This window comes from Clarias gariepinus, chromosome 8 (assembly GCF_024256425.1).
Source record: "Clarias gariepinus isolate MV-2021 ecotype Netherlands chromosome 8, CGAR_prim_01v2, whole genome shotgun sequence".
NCBI lineage: Eukaryota > Metazoa > Chordata > Actinopteri > Siluriformes > Clariidae > Clarias > Clarias gariepinus.
Window position 1 is genome coordinate 14,381,703 of NC_071107.1, and position 22,281 is coordinate 14,403,983.

At 43.2% G+C, this 22,281-nt stretch overlaps 1 protein-coding gene across 2 annotated transcripts in view; it reads right to left on the minus strand.

Moving 5' to 3' along the window:
- Positions 1-120: 120 nt before the first annotated feature.
- The window catches only part of adka (adenosine kinase a), a 154,358-nt gene continuing 132,197 nt past the window's right edge, over positions 121-22,281 (minus strand). For both annotated transcript variants that reach the window (XM_053502495.1, XM_053502497.1), the window contains exons 8-11: positions 20,579-20,614; positions 14,925-15,039; positions 2,866-2,952; positions 121-830 (exon numbers count right to left, since the gene is read on the minus strand). In XM_053502495.1, coding sequence (XP_053358470.1) covers positions 706-830; positions 2,866-2,952; positions 14,925-15,039; positions 20,579-20,614 — 363 coding nt within the window. In that variant the 3' untranslated portion in view covers positions 121-705. The remainder of the gene's footprint in view (positions 831-2,865; positions 2,953-14,924; positions 15,040-20,578; positions 20,615-22,281) is intronic.

Here is a 22,281-nt window from a genome sequence, read left to right on the forward strand (position 1 = left end):
CACTGATGTGTCAATTAGGGATTTAATGCTACTGTACATCCAGATTTCTATAAAGCAGTGCGACTTCTACATCATACAATATAATGTGTGTCAAATCAGAAAACAGACGAGAACATTGCGTGTGATCAAGGCAATTCATTTTAATTTTCAGTCAAAGAGACTGTATAGATGCACCGTATGACCATATATACACACACATACATCCATATTCAGTTTTTTCATCATTACAAAATTAAAAGTGAGCACAAAATACTTTGAGACTGGCCTTTAAAAACCCTTGACCCGAAATTAACTCTTTCTTTCTTGACTGTTAAAAACAAGAAGATAAGGCTGTGCTTCTCTTGAAGGTGTTTTAAAAAGAAAGAAAAATCTACACAGTTCTGATCGAGACAAGGTGGTCATCATCACTGCACACGACTTCTGTGTGTGTGGTTGAAGAACAGGGAACAGAAATAAAAAAATAAATGGTAAAAACAATTTGTCTATTTATAGAAGTGGTCTGTTGGTTCTGTTGTAAACATTGGATTGTTATTAAGTAAAAGGTCTGCATGATTACATCATGGCTGCTGTGAGGCAGAGGCACAGAAGTCGGAATTGGAGAAATGAAAGAGAGAACACAGGAACAAAGGAACAGGAACAGTCAATTAAACACTGAGAGGAAGGCATCAGTCCCATAACACTGGGGTGGCAAAGTTCACTCGTCTCTCAGTGGAAGTCAGGCTTCTCTGGAAACGTACAGCCCGAGTGTCTAATGATGACGTTAGCAGCATAGTGTCCAGCACGGATACACTGCTCCAGAGACTTATCCTGCACCAGCTCAGACAGGAAACCTGCACACACGCACAAAGAGAGAGAGAGAGAGAGAGAGAGAGAGCTTAATAGCATAAAACTGCTTTCCGAAAAAGAAACCATCTGCTACAAGTGGGTGGACAATAATAAACTTAATTACACATACATCTTTATACACACACACACACACACACACACACACACACACACACACACACACACACACATGCATACATACATTAAAAGGCAACTAATCTGATATTGTGTATAGAAATGTGACATGTACAAATACACAAACATACAACTCAGTGCAAGAACATCCAGGCAAGTATGTGGTCTGATATTGACCTTTTTAACCACATGTACTTTCGTGTGTGAAGATTAAATAAATCAGGCTTAGCAGGGGGAAGAAAGGTGCTGGAAGAGGCGCTCTCAGTGATGTACAGGAGTGAACTCTTGCAGCAGCCCTCAGGCTCCGAGCCCTCCCACCTAGATCTCTGCACTCTGTAACACCACCAAGGCGTGTTGAAAAACAGCTTTCAAATTCATTTTCCAGCATGGTGGAGTGATGGCCTCCAACCTCTTTTTGGTATGGATAAACGAGTTAGGAGAGAAATCAATATGACGTTTGTGCAAACAAGCTCTTAGTTCTATCAGTGTCAGAATTGCACCAAATGAGCTACACAGAAGAAAGAGAGACCATAAAAGCTTTTTGTTTAATTATCATAAACTACATTGGCCACACTGGTTTTGATGGATCACTGGTTTGATTTTGAGCTAGCTGGGTGGGTGGGAAGATTAATTGGTTTATGGGAGTGTGTCTGGCCAGAAGGGTGAATAGATGGGTGGAATATTAGTTGGGTGGGTGCATGGATGGATCTACATCCATCCATCTGGGTGTGTGTCTGGATGGATGGCTTTGGGTGGCTAGACAGACGGCGTGGTTGAGTTGGCAGGTGGACAGGTGTATAGATAGGTTGATAGAGGAGTGTACCGGTAGACAGGTGGGTGGACAGTCGAATGGACAAGTGGATGGATAGGTGGGTTGTTTGGCTAGATGGTTGGAAGGTTGGGTAGGTGGTCATTTGGCTTAGCTGGATTGATGGGTAGCTGGACAGATGGCTTTAGGTGGCCGGCTGAATGGATGGATGGTTTAGTAAGTGTGTAGTGTACAGATGGAGGGATGAATGAAGGGATGGAGAAAAGTGTGGGTTGTTTGGTTAGATAGGTGGGTTGATGCAGGATTGGTGGCTAAATAGATAAACAGGCTGATCGTTGGGTAGATGGAAGGGCAGGCGGCTGGATTAATGGAGTCCTCCACAGTAAATGAATAAAGCTCTAAAGGTGTTTTATTCTAAAGGTGTTCTATAGTAGAACCAGATTTCCAGTAAGTAGTACTTCTGGCTTCGCTTGACGACTAACCCGAGTGTGATGGGTGTCTCCAGAGCCCAGCTCAGGTGTAAACATGCACGGGCTGTTTGAAGTCTGAACAGTACACTGTTATTAAGTAAAGCCCACAATGAGTTGAGAAGCTCTATTAGTCCTCCTTGAAAGAAAATCCCTTTTATCCCATAAACAAAGCAGTCTACTGTAGTGGTACTGTATTCTGTACATACAATGGAATCAAAGAATTTCAGAACTGCCATTACAGTAAAATCAACCTAAAAATGAAAGACTTGGAGCACAAAACACTTGAATTATCTATTAAGCAAAATCAACACATTTCTTTTAAAACAGAAACTACTTTCCTGGCGAAGCCATCAACATTACTTATACACCTTTCAGTGATAACAGATTAAATGTGTGTTTTTACCCGAGTGAAAAAAGGCTAACTAGTTTATATTAGGCCCTGCAGTAAAACTTTGTATAATGTCCCAAAAAAGCACTTTAAAATTTTGTACTAAATTTGAAATAAATTAAGGTTTTAGCTAACAATACATTATTTTTCTTTTACTGTGTGAAAAAGTATCCAAGATTGCTAGTGAGCTATCTAACCTCAATAGAAACCTAAATAGTGGAAAACTGGGAAAGATTAAACAGGCTGAACAATTTACATTTCTTTTTACGGCATCTTACCTCCTACAAATGCATCTCCAGCGCCATTGGTGTCCACAATATCTTTCTGGTCAATCTCTAAAACGGGAAACGTTTCCACTTTTTCGCCTGTGAGCAAACAGTTTCAGGTGAGGTAGATATTTACACACATGCACACAATAAACTGCTAACACGAACACAAGTTCTTTAATACTTTTAGCACTTGCACTGATCAGTCATAACATTATGAACACAAAGCGCTGATGTAAGTATATTTATTCTCTCATTACAATGGCACCTGAAAATGGGTGGGATACATAAGGCGCAAAACTAAATATTCTGTCAGTAAAGTGGATTTGCTGGTGGTAGAAAAAAATGGGCAAGCGTGATAATTGGAGTGACACTGACAAGGGCCAGATTGCGATGGCTAGATGACTGGCCACTCCAAAACTGCAGCTCCTATGGGGTGTTCCCAGTCTGCAGTGATCAGAAATTACCAAAAGTGGTCCAAGGAAGCAAAATTGGTTAACTGGTGACAGGGTAACGGGTGGAGCACATGGGGGAGTGAAGACTGGTCTATGTAGTCTGATCTAATATAAGAGCTACTGTAGCTCAAATTGCTGAAAAATCATTGATTCTGGTTCTAAAAGAGGTGCGACTGGACGTAGTGCATTGCAGTTTGTTGTGTATTGGGGTGTGTAGCCGCAGACCGGTCAAAGCGTCCATGCTGACTCGTATCCACCACCCACAATGGGCATGTGAGCATCAGAACTAGACCACAGAGCAATGGAAGAAGGTGGCCTGGTCTAATGAGTCACGTTTTCTCTGGGCTGGGTGCGTGTGTGGCACTTACCAGGGAAAGAGATGGCAGGAGGATGCACTATAGAAAAAAAGAAACAGTAAAAAAGCAAGCACTGGGTCCTGCCATTCATATGGATGTTACTTTGACATGGACCATCAACCTAAACGCTGTTCCTGACTAAGTAAACCAATCCATTGAATCCAATTTTTTTCCCCCTAAGGGCAGTGGCCTCTTTTAGCAGGATAATTTGTGGAACACAACAATGAGCCTGAGGTGTTGACTTGGCCTTCTCTCTGACATCTGTGAGATGTTCTGTAAAAACAAGTCTGGTCCATGGAGGCCAACCTCCCAGACCCAACTTATAGAATCTGCTACTGACAGCTTGATGCCAGATACCACAGCAGCCCTTCAGAGGTCTAGTGGAGTACATTCCTCAATACGTCAGGGCTGTTGTGGCAGCAAATAAGGACCTACACATTATTAGGCAGGTGGTCATAATGTTATGGCTGATCTTTATATACAGTATGGTGATATAATACAGATGTCATGATTAACTTTCACAGTGCACAATCCAAAAGATATTGCAGTTATTATTATTTGTATGTGACATTTTTTACACATGTTTTCAAATATAAACTTTGGAAATAACTTATTAGATAGTTATAGTGTACTATGTCAGTCATGCAGCGTCATCCATCGATGGGTCGCCACAGTGGCAACCTTCCTGACGCAATCCTCACATTTTATCTGGATCTTTAAAATAATATGTGAATGTTAAGAATTCTTAATTCAGGAAGTTTTGATTTATTTTCTGTAACAGTAGAGCTTTGACAGGATGACCGAAATACAAGCCTTTTATTTAATGCTCTCAAAATTCCAACAAATCCAACCATTATTGTTGTCCAACCAAAGCTCACCCAGGGACTAAAGACCAGCCCATCCAGTCTGATCCCACAGAAAGCATAAACTGCCATGATAGAAAATCAGCAGAACACCCAGGACACTACAGTCTGCTGCACACTCAGTATTCAAACAACACAAGGTCGTCAACCTGGGTTCCAAATTCCCTAGATCCAAATCTGATCTACACCATGGGATGCACTAGACGAACAAGCCACAGAGACACCCATCCCACGACCCATAGCACCCAAAAGATCTGCTGCCAACATCCTGGTGCCAGACACCACAGCCCCACCCTAAAGGCCCTGCGGAGCCACACCACAAGAGGTCAGAGCCACTCCGGTGGCACAAGGAGAACCCAAAACCTGGGTAGATTTAATGTTAATGGCTTTAATGTTATCATTGATGAGTGTATACAGACATATAATCGGGGTAAGTGCTTTGCAACGGTTAGTAACTTTTCCTACAGAGAAATTTTCACTTTACAGTTCCATGCAAACATGACAAGCTGTGTGTTTTTGTATTAACTTCAATAAAAAGAAGTTCAGTAAAAAGAGAGGCTGGCGAAGAAAACACTATTTATAGCTGCTATATTACAAGTGATGACGGAAGGCAACATGTCTTGCTGACATTCCATAATAGTACATGTAACAATAAATGGTTAAAAGTGCCCTTTATTTACATATTAAGATTTGTAACTGTCGGCCAGCTGCTGTTGCATAAGGGGAGAAACACACTCTGTGCTGTGTTGTTATAGGAAAAATAGTAATCCACTTCATGGTGGTAATGGCCTACACCACACAACAATGTCACACCACCTCAGCATGGATTATTTTCCCCTAATAACACTGCCCGTCGTGTGTTATGCCTAACAAATTACCCAGCCCAGTAGCTCATAATGTGTTTAATGCATTGTAAATAACTCCTTAGTCATTTATAGCAATCCGCATACTGGCAGGATGAATGTAACCAGACCTCGTCAGTCAGTTGGTAGCATTAGTTCTGAGATTAATTTACACACAAAATACAGTGCGCATGCTAATAATCAGGGGCACAGCAGAGGCAAAGACAAGCTTGAGCTCCAGAGCTAATGAGAAATCTGTGGGGACAGTCTGAATGACAGACAATAAGAAACAGAGGAACGGGACATTTGCATGAGCCAGAGCCTTTAAACCAAGCAGAGGCAATAGTTTCATTTGGCAATGCACAAAGCAGAGCGCTTGTAAGCTTAAAATAACATTTAGCACAATCCTTCCTAGCTCCACATACAGTTTTAATGATCTTCCAGGTGCTCTGATTCAGACTAAAACCAGTGTGTCTGCAGTTTTTATTACTTCCCCTCTATAGACTTCTTCTGTTCCCTCTCAGTGGCTCTTCGCGCTCATCCACGGGTCTGTACCACTGCTGTTTTATTTATGGCATTATCAGCCATTAGAGTGAAATGAGCCTCACTGAGTCAGAGGATATTGCTGTAACTTTGAGGGCTTTGCAGTAAGAGAACACTTCAGCGAGCCTAATCTTTGATGCTGCCTGCCATTTTTGAGTACATTCTGAGAACACCATTTACCGGCGAGGCTGGAAGCCAGCACCAAGTGATGTGACTGATTTACCTTCGCAAATGTGGCTGTTTACAGAACTGTATACTCATATACTCAACTCCAAATTTGAGCTCCCTGGCACACTGACATGAATAATAATAAAAAGAAATTATATACATACATAGAGAGAGAGAGAAAGAGAGAGAGAGCACAGAAAAACGAGCCAGTCTAAGTTTAAGCTGATAAAAATTGCTGTATTTTTTTCAACTGAGCTTCAACTATAACTCCTTATCGCTCGTAGTACGAGTCAAAGACCACCCCCCTGTGGAAAAACGTACCGCAAACCTTGCAAACAAACAGCAAAGGGAGGACAAGGCTTTAAAACATGATGCAATGACAGGCATTCAAGATACGTCTGCTCTGCGTGCGTGAGCAGTTTTTCCCTAAACGAGGCAGCCGATTGTGTCTTTGATAATTAATTACACAAAAAAGCAGATCCTTTTAGAATCAGCTAATTAGCAGCAAAACGACTTCGCCTAATTAATGCAGGCGATGAAGCATGCTCACCCGCCTTTCTCCTGAAATGATTAACTAAAGGATCTTACATGTGAATTAAGTTCGATGTAACTCATGATCCGTCTGTAATTTTGCAATTAAAGCTTAAAATAATTGCGGCGTAGGTAAAATAGGTAAGGCCCCTCCAATTACAATGGCAAGCCGGAGAGTGCAGTTCGACTCCGCGGTGTTATTCCGCGGTCGGCCTTAAGGAAGCGTGTGTGTATGACCAGACAGTGAGTGTATGCTACAAGAAACTCTATGCGGTTCTCTCCCCCTTTACTTGATCTGACCTGATTCTACTTCCTTCTATGACTCAAAAAACAAGTAGGTTGAAAAAAAACAGAAAGATAGAAAGAAAAAAAAAAGGCCACCATGCAGACTAGCAACATCAAGAGTAACAAACCTTTGAAGAAGCTGCTTTTTTTTGCAATTATTTCTAGTAATTTAATATTTCAGGGAGGGGGGGGGGGGGGGGGGGAAAGGTGACACTGAGTGCAGAACAACTGATCATCTTAAGTCGCTTTGTATGTACACACACTCTGACACTCCATACTATTATTAATAATGAATGCAGGTAATTAATGAGATGCTACACCCAAATCTAACTCTTAATTTAACCCTAACTGTAGGGAAAGGGGAAAAAAAAAAAGATCAAACCAGCAAACAAAGATGTCCAAAATGTCAAACAAGGTCAAAACAGTCAGATTTTCCCAGCCTTGTGGGAATATTCGGTCCCCAGTAAGACATAAAAACATGCCCACACTAACACAAGAGGCATGTTGGAACATGCCCTGTGGAGGTGACTCATCAGGAATAAGCATGATTCTTAGAACCAAAACATTACAACACACCAGCTAACAGCTAACACCCACAGCAGTCGGCATTCACAATAAAAACAGATTAGACTCACAACTCTTACACAACCTAGCAGTACCTTTACAAGTCAAAACCATGCTGATTTCATGCAAGCAATTGCCAAATGCAAAGACACCTTAAAAAAAAAAAAAAAAAAAAAGAGAGCGAAAGAAAAAAAAAAAAACAGACACACAATAAAAGCTCAGTAACTAAGGAGGCATCTGAAGTTAATTTGGGGTGCACTGTGAAGCCTGTAAGCTATAGGGGGAATGAGCTACACGCATTGCCCCTCTTCCATCTTGGTAAACAAGGCTGAACTTGCACATGTGCACGTCCCCCCCGCATTGATGTTTAATGGTGCATGGCGCTCTAGGTGGTTCCCATAACCTCACTTTGTCTTCTACAAGCTGCACCAATTGATATGATAATGGGAGGAGGACATGAGAAACTAGAGGGGCTGAGCTGAAGGACATGCCGCACTCTCTCCGTGGCGTCCATCCACTTGGGTGCCAAATGGTGTCCAGAAGCCTTTCTCCGCTCTCAATGGAGACAATGGCAAGAGTTTCAGCGAATGGAGGCAAGAAGCAGATGCTTTGAAAAAAAAAAAAAAAAAAAAAACTACCCCCTTTCCCTAAACTAGGCCACTAATTGGTCCAAGAGGATGTGTTTAAACCAGTTCCTCATGTTCAGTCAATAGATATATGAGTAAAAAATAATATAGGATACTTAATACCTTGGCTTGTGTATGGCAAACTGTCTTTAGAGATACATCAGTATTTTAATCCAAGTCCTAGTTTGTTATAAATGTGCAAAACAATATGCCAGTTGTGGCCTAAAGGGGATATAGAGTTCACCACAGGGAAATAAAATGATTATATTGTGAAGATGAATCACTTCTGAACTGTGGGTCTACACAAGTCGTGGCTCAATGTGAATGAGAGCAATTTATTCAAGCACGCGAAAGATAGAGCAAAACTAGGCCAAATACAAACAGAGAGGAGAATTCAGGGAAGGGAAAAAAAAACAGTGCTGTAAACACCCCAGTGCCTCACACTGCTCTGATTTTCCTCTAACCACCAGTGATGGACATCCTCCTTCATTTCATCTGGCTGGAGGCTACACATCGCATCTTTATTCAAAACAGATTATTGAACTTGGCCATAAGCATGCTGCTTTGGTTAGCCTGGGAGAGTTCCAGGACCAATTTCATGTTAATGTATAACACAAAAGAGGCCATTGCCAAGGCTCTTTAATAGGCATGGCAATTAAAACTTTGCTGCCAAAAGTTGTCTTTGTTGTTCCTGGCTTGTGGTGCACCCTGTAAACATCGTCTTGTTCACAGGGAGTTCCACAGTTTTTGCGGTTTTGCCATTTCTTCTTTTTTTACAAGCCCAAGCAGAAAGTGAATTAAAAAGAAAAAAAATGTTTTTTGTGACTAATCACTCTCACTCACTCACTCATCGTCATTACCGCTTAATCCTGTATTCGGGGTCGCGGGGGGCATAGAGCCTATCCCAGGAGACGTAGGGCACAAGGCTGGATATACCCTGGACAGGGTGCCAATCCATCGCAAAGCACACAGACATACAGACCCTCACACACTTCGGGCAATTTGGGAACATCAATTAACCTTACCTACATGTCTTTGGACTGTGGGAGGAAACCAGAGTACCTGGAGGAAACCCAAGCACGGGGAGAACAGTGACTAATCAAGGAACAGAAAAAAGGACAACAAAATTACACCTCAGTGGCTGTGAGAATGTATTAATAGCTCTCCCTTACAGCTGTTTCTTGATAACAGGGGCATGCGTCTGTGATCATGTTTGGTGGGGACCTATTTGGGTCAGGATGAACCCAACACCCTTCATCCATAACGACTCCCAGGAATCTGCTCTATAAATGTGCAGGACCGCCTCAACATAAAAAAAAGAAAAGATAGCAATGACAACATGCATGAGAAGTTCTGTTTATGGCTATTTATAGAACCTGAATAGCAATCATAATATTTACAACATTGTTGAGATACAGCAATTTAATGCAATAAAGATAACGTGATAAGGCTTATAATACAGCATGGCAAATCCACACCCAAGGTCACATGACAATTATATGTCGATATCTTAACAAGACATCAGATTTAAAGACTTACTTAAAGAGACATGAATAAATCAGTACCTCAGAGAGCCAGGTAAAAACGTTCAATTGGTAAAAAAAAATAATACAGGTCCAAGCCCTGTGCTCTGCTGAAATGAAAACCTCACCCATTTCTCCATTAGCAAACACTCGCAGGAGTAGTACCACAACAAACCTGAGGAAGCCAGAGTCTACTTGCTGTTCACGAGCTCCGAACGGGGGTGAGAAAACGATGAGCGTGACCAACACATTTACCAGCTAATAAACAGCCGCAACACACAGAGAGAGACAGGAAATAACTGGCACAAACAATCTGAGCTATGGGCTGGACGGAGCTTTAAGAGGCCGCTTTGCCCTTTTCAAAGCGAGACATTGATTACTTCCTCTCCCTTTCTGGCCATGCTAATCAGTTTGAAGCCAGAGGTGATGTCATGATCAATAGTGGGGAGTGATAGCCCCCGTGTCCATCCTTTCACACATAACAAGTAACCTGAAGAATCGCACACAGTATGAACTGTACGCTGGCGAGGTTAATGATTCATTCAGAGGCAAGAGCGCAGGAACCGGCCAGTCAAAATCACAGCAAATGAACACTTAATAAATCAAACATTATTTTCAGGCAACCAAAGTCGACGTTTTATCAATAAAAATGGCTTATTCAAAAGCAAGCCATTCATGATGTTTATTACATCTTGTTTCTTAACCTCTCTCCCACGCTGTAGGCATATGAAACCCAGACCTCACTCGCCGCTTTAAAAATTCCCCGCTCTGGCTCAGTCGAGCGTGTGTTTATGAGTGCAAAATGACCTTTGCTGAAGGCTTACAGAGGGAGAAAAACAGAGGATAAAACCAAAAGGCTTCTCTGGGGACTTCATTAGGAGCAGGTAAATCACAGCAAACAACTGAGTATTAGACAGATTCCCTAAGAGCAAGTCCAATTCCAAGGTGAGCAACTCTTTAAATGCAGCTCAGAATCAATAAAGGAAGGCAAATAAGATTTATATGCTCAGGCATGTTTTAAGTGAAAATAAATAAATAAATAAAATGAATTAAACACAATGGGGTGTGATGTTAAAGGAAAATAATCAACAACAGTTGTGGGATTTGACCCAGTGCAATACAACAGAGAATCTGATTTAATGTTTTACTCCTTGTATTACAAAGCAATTACACGCTTTTCTCATTTAATATGATGTGCACCTTCTTATTTACTTTTAATGCTGTGAAATGCCAGCGGGGCGTGTTAGTTCCTGTTCTATCTATTCAATTATAACAGCTACAATACTGTGAAATAGTCTTGAGCCACCTGCCCCCTTTTTCTTCATATTTTGAGGATTAAAAACATCTAACTTAAGGTACGAACCAGTGAGAAACACAGGTGCAGATGACAACGGATGATCAGGCTGGTGATTAGTATACCGCTGATGCTGAATGGTTGGAACAGACGAGACGGGAAATGAGGCTGCTGCTGAGGTTTTTGCATAAATATTTTTTTTTTTATTGCATCTTTAGGCACTTTGCAGCCACTTATTTCCATTACTTTAATTTAATCGACATAATTGAATTTAATGGATGAATAATGAATTTAAAGAATGGCTCAAGACTTCTACACAGCACTATATAAACAGTTGTTCTCCCTCTCTTTTCATTCTTGAAGTTAACAAGACAAATTGTCAAGTTTCAGGGAAATCATAAAGTCCTCCATTATGAAGGCAGAAGAAAAACTTCAAGTTGCAGAAACCTCCAAAATCAGCCAAGGAAGCATCAATAACTGCATGAAGATCATTTTTGCAGCTATACCGAAAATGACTGAACACCTTCGACCCAAACGAAAGTACGAATTTAACAGTGCTGTTGTGTAAACATGCTCATACACCCACAGTGGAAACTACCATGACTTCATATTCTCTTTTATAGGCCTCATATCAAGCTGTCAGCTTCACTGGCGTGGATATAAAATGGTTGGTCTGCGAGTGGCTGCTGTCACAAATACCCAAGACGATACACTATTATTGATTAATCCCGGATTATTGATGAATCTGTGTCAAAAACCATGGCGTCCTGGAGAAACCTGGACCTACTTGATGTTTAAACTCCAGCGAGCTGGTACTTTATCAATCCAGGTTCAACCCTCTGCCTCAGCCAGGTAGCTTCCCACTACCTGATTAATGTGTGTGCTGCCTCTGATGCGTGTTTGCTCATGAAAGGGGAAGAAAAATACTACTGTAATATACCACAGACTCCCTCTTGCACCATGACACAGCTAAGCCCTTTATCACTGCAGCAGCCGCTGGATGACCTTGCACACTCGGCCGCCATTAGATCAAAGACTGTGGGCTTGGCTGTGTTAATTTGAGCCTGTAATAGGTGCGTCAGCAGGGCAAGGCCATGTTCAACAATGTCGCTGTGGTGCTTCATTAAGGGCTCGGCCCTGGCAGCTTTTATTAAGGCGACTAGCATGGAAGTGCATGAACCGGCCGCATTTATGCCAGAAGAGGATGTGGGAAAGAAATAAAAAGAGATGGCTCTGCTGAATTTCTGATCAGAAAACATGGATTAACCTGCCATAAGCAGTAGGATTCTAACAGCAGCTCCAGCTTATAACCTATAATAATATGCAAAGTTTAGGTTTCTCGCTACTTCAATGGAAACCCCACTGAGGAGTTGCACAAGTCAGTGGCAGTCCCAATGCTGGATGAACTGGGGAGGGTTGTGTCAGGAGGGGCATCCAGGATAAAACCTTTGCCACGTCACATATACACCACCAGTCAAAAGTTTGGACACACCTTCTAATTCCATGGTCTTTCCTGATAATCTGAGGTGCTAATTGGTGATTTTTGAGGCTGGTAACTCTAAATGAACCTCTCCTCTGCAGCAGAGGTAAGTTTTGGTCTTGCTTTCCTGAGGAGGTCTTCATGAGAGCCAGTTATCATGGTGCTTGATTGGTTTTGCAAATGAACTTGACAAAACTGATCTCGCAAGAACTACTTCAGAATAGCTAACCTCCACATCTTAAAATAACCACTGACTGTTGTAGCGTAATAAACTAATTCAGTATCTGCTATTTCATAGTTTTGAAATCTCCAGTTACGTTCTAGAACATAGAGAATTAAATCCAAATTTGTGCTTAAACTTTTCACTGGTGCTATACGTGGATCCAGTGATCAGCTGTGACCAACTAACCCAGGTTCACCTGGCGGAAAAACAAGTTCTAGCTTTAATACATTATCAGTGATGGGAATTGTACCCGAAATGCTCGAGGCTAGTAATAAATAAATAAATAGTTTTTAAATCTTTTTTTGTTGTTTAACAAAGAAAACTGACAAAAGACACTTGGCTTACTAAGTAATGCAAAAATCTTATTTGTTAAAAGATTTAAAGTTGTGATAAATAGAAAATGGCTACGGTTCTATAAGGAATAGTTTTCCTCTAACCATAAGCAGTAGGTCCATTGTGTGTTATTTCATACATAAGTCTGGATCTCTTTTCAAGCGTCACCTCCAGGGGCTCATCATCTCCAGCGTTCTTCATCATCATTAGAACAACTTCATCGTGACATTCAGAGGGCGCAAAATGATCACATCCCCACGCTGAGCGCAAATTGCAAATGAAATGCGGGGATCAGACGGCATCCGAGTGCAGCCTCTGGGAGGCTGAGCAAATCTTTAATTCTCTTTTATATTGATGTTTATTGGTGGGGGGGCTTCGGGGAGCAATAACAATATCCTGCTCTTTCTGTCGCCCCGGCTATTTGAACCCACTTATTCTGGGCCCACACCTCGGCTGACATTTATCAAGTTTGCCATTTTTTTTATGAGCAACACCCTCGTACATGCACTCGCCGTGCTCCTAACATTCATCACACGTTTCATATCGGGTTCACCAGGGGCTGCCACTAACCCCACAGCTTCATATGAAAGGGCTGGGAGAGGCTAGCCCAGGCAGCCATTCATCAGTTGTGTGAAAACCGCCTCCAGGAGGGTCTTTGCTCTAAAGCTCAAACTTAGCTGGAGTCTTTTTCCAGAACAGAAGGGAGAACTGGCAGGAAAAGAAAAGGGAAAAAAGCAGAGGATTGTCTTGTAGCACTTTCCTCTGATGAGACTTTACAGGAGTAGCAATTGCTTGAGCACCCTTATCAGCCCAGAGGGACTAATGCTATTAGCGCTAGTGTGATAAAGGCAGCGTGGTGGAACCGATACAGACGGCTTTGCAGCTTTACTCTGGTAGCATGTTGTGGAGGGGGGAAGAAGGCAAGTGCTGTGTTGTCAGCTGCATTTCGACACCACTTAGATTTCTGTAAGGTGGAAATTTGGAAGGAGAATAGACCCGAGGATCGACCGCAGCCAGAATGGATACAGCACAAGATCTGAGCTCTCTGGTATACCTGTCAACTCCAGTGGTGCTTCATCATTAATCAGCAACATCCAGATGTGTACAGGTGTGATACAGAATGGTCAAAACTGAAGCCATCAGTAACAGATTTTACTCCACTGGGAAGGTACTGTTTAAAGCTGTTGATCAAACAGGTGATGTCAAACAGCTTTTCTTTATTACACACTGCAGTAAGATCATATAACTACCTTTATTTTTAATACAACATACATTTACCACATATATCCCACTAGAATCTTTACAACACCCGATCCCGCTGCCAAGACAGCTCAGGCGCGCAATGAATTAAATGACAAAAGGCCAATATAATGAAATCGTCCTGAACAAATAGGATTCGTATAAATCAGGGCCGGTGAGAAAGAGCAGTCGGTGTGCCAGGTGCAGAAGGATAAGCGCGGAAAGTGTTCACCCCGCCCCCTTGCACCAAACCCAGCGCCTTGCTTTGAACCATAAACCCCGCTGGCTTAATCAGCTACAACTGTGATGCTTTCTCTACTATTCAGTTAAACTTATCAACTCGGCTGAAACCAACCCCCCCCACCGTTCAGTTACCATAGCAATGTCCCAGACTGCTTCAACCCTCCAGATTCGAAATTCTGCATCTGAGAGATAGGAGGTCATTGCCAAGGGTGAATTCATTTCACACAGCGCACCAGCGAAGGCCGCCAGAGAGAGCGCTGCACTGTTCTGAAGATGACCTTGTTTGGGGCTATTCACAAATGTTTACAGAGGAAATCTATCAACATCATGACTACTGTAAATGAGTAAATGGGCGAAAAAAAACATACGCTGCCTGTCCCCCGCGCAACATCCCGCCCCACTGTAAAAGCTCAATTCAAGCGGTTCTTATCCATCCAAGGATTCTTAAATATGTGTTTAGTCGTGGGTCAATACCCGAGTCTATAAAGGTTAACTGTACATACCTTTGGCCATTACAGTGCCCTCTTTGCCCTGGGTAAAGACCACGACCCTCTGCCTTTTCTTGTTTTCCTTGGGTAAGCTTTGGGCCTTTTTGGCAATCTCCTTAATATCCTCTGTCTGGGAAAAAAATTATTTATTTCAGAGTAGAGCAAAGGACCATCAAAAACACATCAGTAAGCAACTTGGTGGGAAAAAAACCTAGAAATGAATATACAACATTAAAGTGTTAAAGTTATTAAGAATAATGGAATGGTTAGACAGGTAGTTAAGGAGTTATGATGTGGGTTCGAAATGTGGTAAGCCCCTGTAAACATTTTTCACTTAATCTATATTTCAGGTCAGAATAATAATCCCTGTTTAAGTGCAACTAACTATCTAACTAACTAACTAAACAAACTGATGTAATAAATGAACAAACTTTTCTTATAGAAGTGAATGAGACGATGAGGAGAATGAACGGACCTTTAAAAAGGTCTGAGTTTGTGTATGAATGTGTAGAAGTGTGTATGTGTGTGAGAGACATTTAGGGAACTGGGTGAGATCATCTGCATTTCCTAATCCTCACACCTCCCAGCTGGCACTGGACAGAAGGAGCTGGGGAGGGGGGGGGGGGGGGTTGAGAGCTGGTGGCTTTTATGCTCCTCTCTCTCTCTTACACACACACACACACACACACACACACACACACACAAAGCCCCAGTCACAGGGTCTGAAGCAGTAAGGCCTTGCCAATGCTCAGAGTCTGTCACATGTCCACTCATGCCCGTGCCAGGAGCAGAGAGGAGAAGCTGCTTGGCCATGGCGGCCAGCAGGCCCTGACAGTTTTGTTAAATGGAGGAGTGTGTGCGGTTTCCCAGGCAGAACCAGCTGCTTCCACACCTCTACAGCCCCCTTCTTGCACCTACAGAAAAACACTCGGCTTTCCGCGAAGCCTGGCCAACCTTAATTAGCATGCTAAAGACCAGACTCAATCAACCTACTGCAGCGCTGCCGAACCCATCGACGCTCACGCTGGATATTGCCACTACACAAACAAATAACAGTTATTAAATTCAGTATGCATTCACCAAGGGGGTCGTTTTTGTTTCAGAAGTGTGGGGTGGGGGTGATATGAAGTGGGGAAAAGCAAGAGAACCCTGAATTTAAAAAAAGTGGGAAGGACAAGTCCCGTCTGTCCCCCAAAGACAATTCCGCTTGCAGTATGAGGGCCGCATGGATAATTAATACCGTTTTACTCTTTGATCTCGCTAGCCGAGGTAAGCAACTGAAGGTAAAGTGGTTTTAATGGCAACTAATCCAACATAAATGATTTAATGAACTGTCAAACATGGGCTTCGGCGTAAGTGACAAAGCGTATTAATTGAAACGCAGCAAAAAGATTTTCCTCGGTGTAAAGTGCCTTCATAAATATGGATGTAATCATTAACAGAGGCTGCTTTGGGGAAGGTTAACACGGTGCTCCGATTAGGACTGGCACCCCTGTATAGGGAATCTGAAACTAAGTAGATGATCATGACGGCTGTAAAACGTTCACAGTAGACAAAACAGACCAAAGGCAAGAGCCAGGCTGCAGGGTTTCATTTGGTCGGAATTTCTTTTTCTTTTTTTACCAGTTCCATGGGCTCAATAAAAAAGTTCTAGTTTTACAGTATCAGCTGACTTGCACAATAAATGTGTCAGTACTTGTGGGTCTATGGGGTTCTGCTGACAGGAGGGACACAAGGTGGACAGGTACAATCTCACACCGGGAAATAATAACTCTATCAAAATGTGATATCAGACGAAGGCTATAGGCAAAAATGCACACAGACACACACACACCCCAACAGAGTGGTAAATGGCGGCAACATATTCAGGCAGAGACTCTAAACTGCTACTATTGGACACAAGCTTCGAAAGGTTTCCTGCTGCACAGGGCTGGCGAGTGCAGGTTTAACGTCTGACATGCCTGGATAAGATTACTTTTTCATTTTTCACTCCCTTTCCCTTGCCCCCCCCCCTCCAAAACACAATGCAAATCAGAAATGCAACTCTACGTCCAACAGCTCTTTCCTGAAGAGAGAGAAAAGACCAGGGGTGTTTCATTACACACACAGGGGAGTCTGCGTGAGAGAGAGAGAGCAAGGGATTTGATCGCAGAGCCACTCACTGAGCTTGTAAAAGCAGAGGGGTCTGTTAAATGTATTCAGGCTGAGGCGAGCACACACTGAAAAACAGATGTTTTGTAAAAATGGCTAGCCTGAGCTGCATAAAGGCGTCCCTCAGAGTTTGCTGCTAGTACCGTTTTTATTCAATGTTGCTTTTTTAATCTAGCGTCCGGATCTTTTTTCATTTCCCCATTCTTCCTTTTTTAGCTCTGTGCGGGTGTTATCGGTGTTAAACGTAAGGTATTAATTAGCAGGACAGAAACACCTCCGTCACGGTCTTGATCAATCCCGGCTAAAGATCTCAATTCATTTAGTGAGCAGCGCAGGTGTTTTTTTTTTTTTAATGGAAGGGAGGAGCATAGACTTTGCAGGTGATGACTATTTGCGTTTCCCTTCCCACCTTGCCTCCAGACACACATCTCCGCACAGCGCCGAGCGTGAATGCACAGCATACGCCTGAGGGACTGAGAAAAGCTCAGACGTCTGTTCACTTTGATCTGAATATCAGCTGTCAGAGCTGCTCTCGTAATTAACCCATCAAGGCGCAGTGCAAACTGGATCCTCCAGACCAGCGTGAGAAAAGGCGAGAGCTGAGAGGCTTTCCGAAAACAGGTGCTGGCGGATATGCTAAGGGGAATTCGGACCGGCTGCTTGGGGAAAGAGGGCCTACGTGTTGTTGGGGTTGTTGTTTCCCTACTGGCACTCAGTCTCTTTAATGAAACACGGTGTTGGTTTATAGATTATTTCCCCAAACACAGCGAGTAATCACACCTGAAGAGGTTTACGGTTCCAGAAGTGGAGAGGAAGAATAGGTGGGTGGTTTTAATGAGAAGCTAAGTAAGACTGCAACGGATTGCAGGATTTCGCCCAGCCAATTTGTCACTCAGGCTGAATTTAAAACTAGCCGGTGTCACATCCAAGGCCCAAGAGTGCAGTAAAAAAAACGCACACTGATCAAGAATGCACTGTTCGGCTCGCTCCGTTTCTGCATTGTTCCGACATGGGGAGATTAGCCAGGGCTTTCGTGCTTCTCTACATTTCAATGCGATGCAACAATTTCCTCAACACATGGCCAGATTCGAGCAGCCTATCTACACTCCCTATCCACACAGCCTTGGCAAGGTCTCCGACATATTATCATGTTCATTTCGCTTCCTACTCCTGGCTACTCAATAGGTTCCCTACTCATTAAATCAAGAAGGTGGCCAGGCAAAACTTCGACCACAAAAAACATTCAGCATGACTTAATTACGCTTATCCGTATCCATAACGCCCCGCTATTCGGTGGTTTCTCTCAGTTAATAAAAACCCTTAAGGATGTGGTCAGTGATAATCACCTCATTTAATAACCATGAAAAGAATGATAATAAAAATTAGAGAGTGGGGGAGGGGAGGGAAGGGAAAATATCCAGCCTTATTAGGGGAGCCCGATTCTGTATCCATATTAAAGCTAATAAAACGACTCCTCCACCGTAATCTGTTGGAGGAACAGCATCCAACAGAACATTCAATTAGCCTGCGGCGGATTCAACATCTAATGCTATTTAAGCACAACAGATGAGGATCGGATCACAGCGAGCGCCCGGTCTAATGATGGTTCAATACAGGAGAAAAATAACATGCTCTTATCTACCTTCTTGAGATGTAAATTGATTTATTAACAAGCCTCCATCTCTGAGCAACAGGGATTAGACAGAAGCGGAACAGACGTGTTTGATTTTTCACTTGTTTTAGAGTCTGGGATGTCATACTCATTTCTCATGATTGACCCGGCCACCGTGGAGGAAACACCCCCGGGAAGAGGTAGATCTCGCAGATCTGGTTGGAGGCTGTTTTTTTTTCTTTCACATGTTACAGCACCGCAGCTTATGTTACAAAGCATGCATAAAAAACGATTACGTAAGACGCTGGAGCTATAGGAGGCATGTTGCGTAGAGGTTCAAGAGAAGAGACGCACTGAGAAGTGAAGCACAGAGTGTCAATCTGGTGGCGTCAGTGTAAACGCTCCTTAGCCATTCACCCGAGTAGCTGCTGCGGAAAAGCAGCTGACGTGTCGAGACGTCTCGGAGCGCATGAAATCATTTGGGGGGGGGAAACGAAATACTAGTGGAGAGAAATTTATCCCATGCGCTTGTGTTTCACCTTGTCCGATTTCTGATGTGGGTTTGCAAGTTAAAAAAAAAAAAAAAAAGTATCTTGAGTTTTTTTTTTCTTTTCTTCTCATGAGCCCTAAATCAAATTGACGTGCATGACATCAGTGAAGAGGTACTCACATTGTGTGACAGTGCTTGCCATTTATATATTTACTGTGTGCAATGCGAGCCCTCGCCCCCTCCTCTCTTCTTCCCTCGCTGTGGCTCACCAACCCTTCCTCGCCTCTCTCTCTCTCACTCTCCATCTCCCCTCCGCACTTACTCTCCATCTCTCCCGCCCTCACCTTTTTCCCTGTATCTCTCTCTCTCTCTCTCTTTCTAACTGACTCTGCTGCTCTGCATTCCAGTCACGTCGATCGCACCTTGAGTGATCCTGGTGAAGACAATTATTCATACCGAGAAGAAACACATTCAGGCGGATAGCTCTGCGCTTGAAAAAAAGATAAGCCACTTCAATTATTTAAGCATATCGTTCCTAAACTCACATTTACTTTCCCTGAGAATTTGCATTTTATGAGCCCAGGATGTAGGGGGGGTGAACAAGCCCCCCCACCCTCACCCATCCACTTACTCCTCATCCTCTTAACGCCACGCTTTTACCTATTCGCTTTCTAATAATTCTTAATATTCCAACATGTAATGCATTAACACAACCAATCACCCTGTTTACATATTTGGAGTAGAGGTGATCCAGTATTTATGAGGGAGTGGAAAGCAGAGGGAGGAGGAAAGGGAAAGGAGGTGTGTGTATGTGTGTGTGTACGATAGGACGAGAGCGCTGCATAATTGAGGATAATACCACAGCTGAGCAGTGAATCCTCATAGCCTAATGAAGCTAACAAGGTGGGCTCCTTAACAAAGCCACCTGCCAATCGCAGCCTGCGCTCAGCCTGCCCCTCAGGACTTCTCCCTTTCTTCCCAAGAGCCTTCTCAAAATTCAATAAATAACATCTGTAGGCGATGTTGGGTGCAGGCCTGGGAGGAATGCGTCATAACAGAAAAGAGGAGAGAGGGGAGAGGTGTGTGTGTGTGTGTGCGTGTGTTTGAGCGTGAGGGAGCAGTGGAGAGAATGTGGATGTGTGTGTCTGTGAGAGAGGGAGCAGAGTAGAGAATGTGTGAGGGAATAGAGGAGAGAATCTGTGTAGATGTGTGTGTGTGTGTGTGAGAGAGAGAGAGAGCGGCAACGCTGGCTGAACAAAGAAACCATGACGACTGCCAGGTTGCTATGGCGACTGCTGCGAGGGGGCCAAGGGAGTATAATAGCGCATCAATCACTGTCCGAAAAAGAACTTCATTATCAGCTGAAAAATAATCCTTTAGGATGTGTTTAGTGCATGTGAGCCGATGTCCACTCACCTCGAAGCCTTGCTCGCGCGCGAACGTGGCAGCCTCCTGCAAAACAAGAAACACACACACGCACGCACACACAGACACACACACGCACGCTTAATTACACACCGCCGCAGTGATAGCATTTCACTTAGCCCACACACTCCCGTCTCCAAAGCCCGCTCGCCTCGGTACACTGTTCACATTTTTACGCCCTCATAAAGAAAAGAAAGATACGTGGAGCGAAGATCCAATTTCAAAGCGATCCACTGTCTTTACATAAGCAGCGATATGACTACATTAAAAAAATATATATATCAAAAATGAATAAAAACAAATAAATAAATAAAAAAACATCACAGTGGACACACACACGCGCTAAAATTCTGCGACCAAGCCTGCTAGACGTAGACCTTGATTAAAAGCGTCTGTGCCAAATGAATAAATGAAAATCTAATTAATCGTTCAGGATATCACGAGCGGCATCTGAAAGAAGGATATTCGCACTTGATCCCGAACAATAAAAGCAATAAAGCGGCGCTGTGATGTGATGGAGAAATAAAGCCAATTATGTGCGCGCTAGGTCATGCCCTTTGCTCGGCTGTATGACCCCAGGGAGCAGTTGGAACATTCTGGATCTTTAAAAGATGGAGAGGAGGTGGGGGGTTTAGGGGGGGTCGGGGATCCAGCTACATGTCTGGAAGGGCAGAGGGTCCCAGCAGGGCTACACGCAGTCTGTCTGTCTGTCACTAACACTGGATAATAAACACAAGATGGGTCCATTAATCTACTCCTCACACACGTATAGACGTGCACGCACACACATCTGACACATGTATGGAGAATAATGAAAGACTTCATATCTAAGACGAGGACTGAATCCTCAGAGTGCTATGTAAACAATATCCTCGTGTGACATTTTCACTTGTTTGTGTTTGGTTCCAGTTCCAGGCTTCAAGAGTAGGTTCAGGGTTATAAAGCTGCACATGTGGGCGCACTTTGTGTCTCTGGACGCGTGTGTGCGTGTGTGTGGCTTAGAGGTTGAACACATCAAAGTTCCAGTGGGTCTACAATTTGTATCAAAAACCTGAGAAAAAAACTCCCAAGTTTCATGGCACCAGTTACAGCTCAATGATCTAATCGGGCGGCTAACAGGCACGCCGGGGTGAGGCACGTTTTATTAAAAGTGATTAAACAATATTATTTCAAGATTAACTTCGGGAAACGGGTAGCAATTCGGCCTCCGCCTTTGGGAAAAAATTGGAACAGACACTCTTGACTGGTCAAGATAGTCAAAGTGCTAAACCATCCGCGTGATGAACGCTCGACACGTGCCCGTGCCGCTTCGCACGTGCCTTAAGAGTTATGAGGCTCATGATTATGTAACGGAGGACAAAAGGACAAATCGGTGATTAGACCAGCAAGAAGATTCCTCGTGCGCGGCTTCAACGAGCGATTCATTATTGGAGAAAACAAAGAAAAAACGCAGTTTCTTTCCCCCTGTTCAGAAAGCCGTGCTGATTATTTGCGTCCACGGTGACTCAGGGTTCAAGCATGAGAATCAACGCTGCGCATTCATCACGGCTTCGCGAAATGTTTCCTTATTTCCTTTCGGATGACTCGCACGAGTTGCACTTGGTGGTAAAAAAGCTTACGAGACCTTCTCCACCCTCTGTAATTTATGGCTCATGGGAAAGGTCTAGAGAAAAAAGGGAAAGAACAAAGATGTG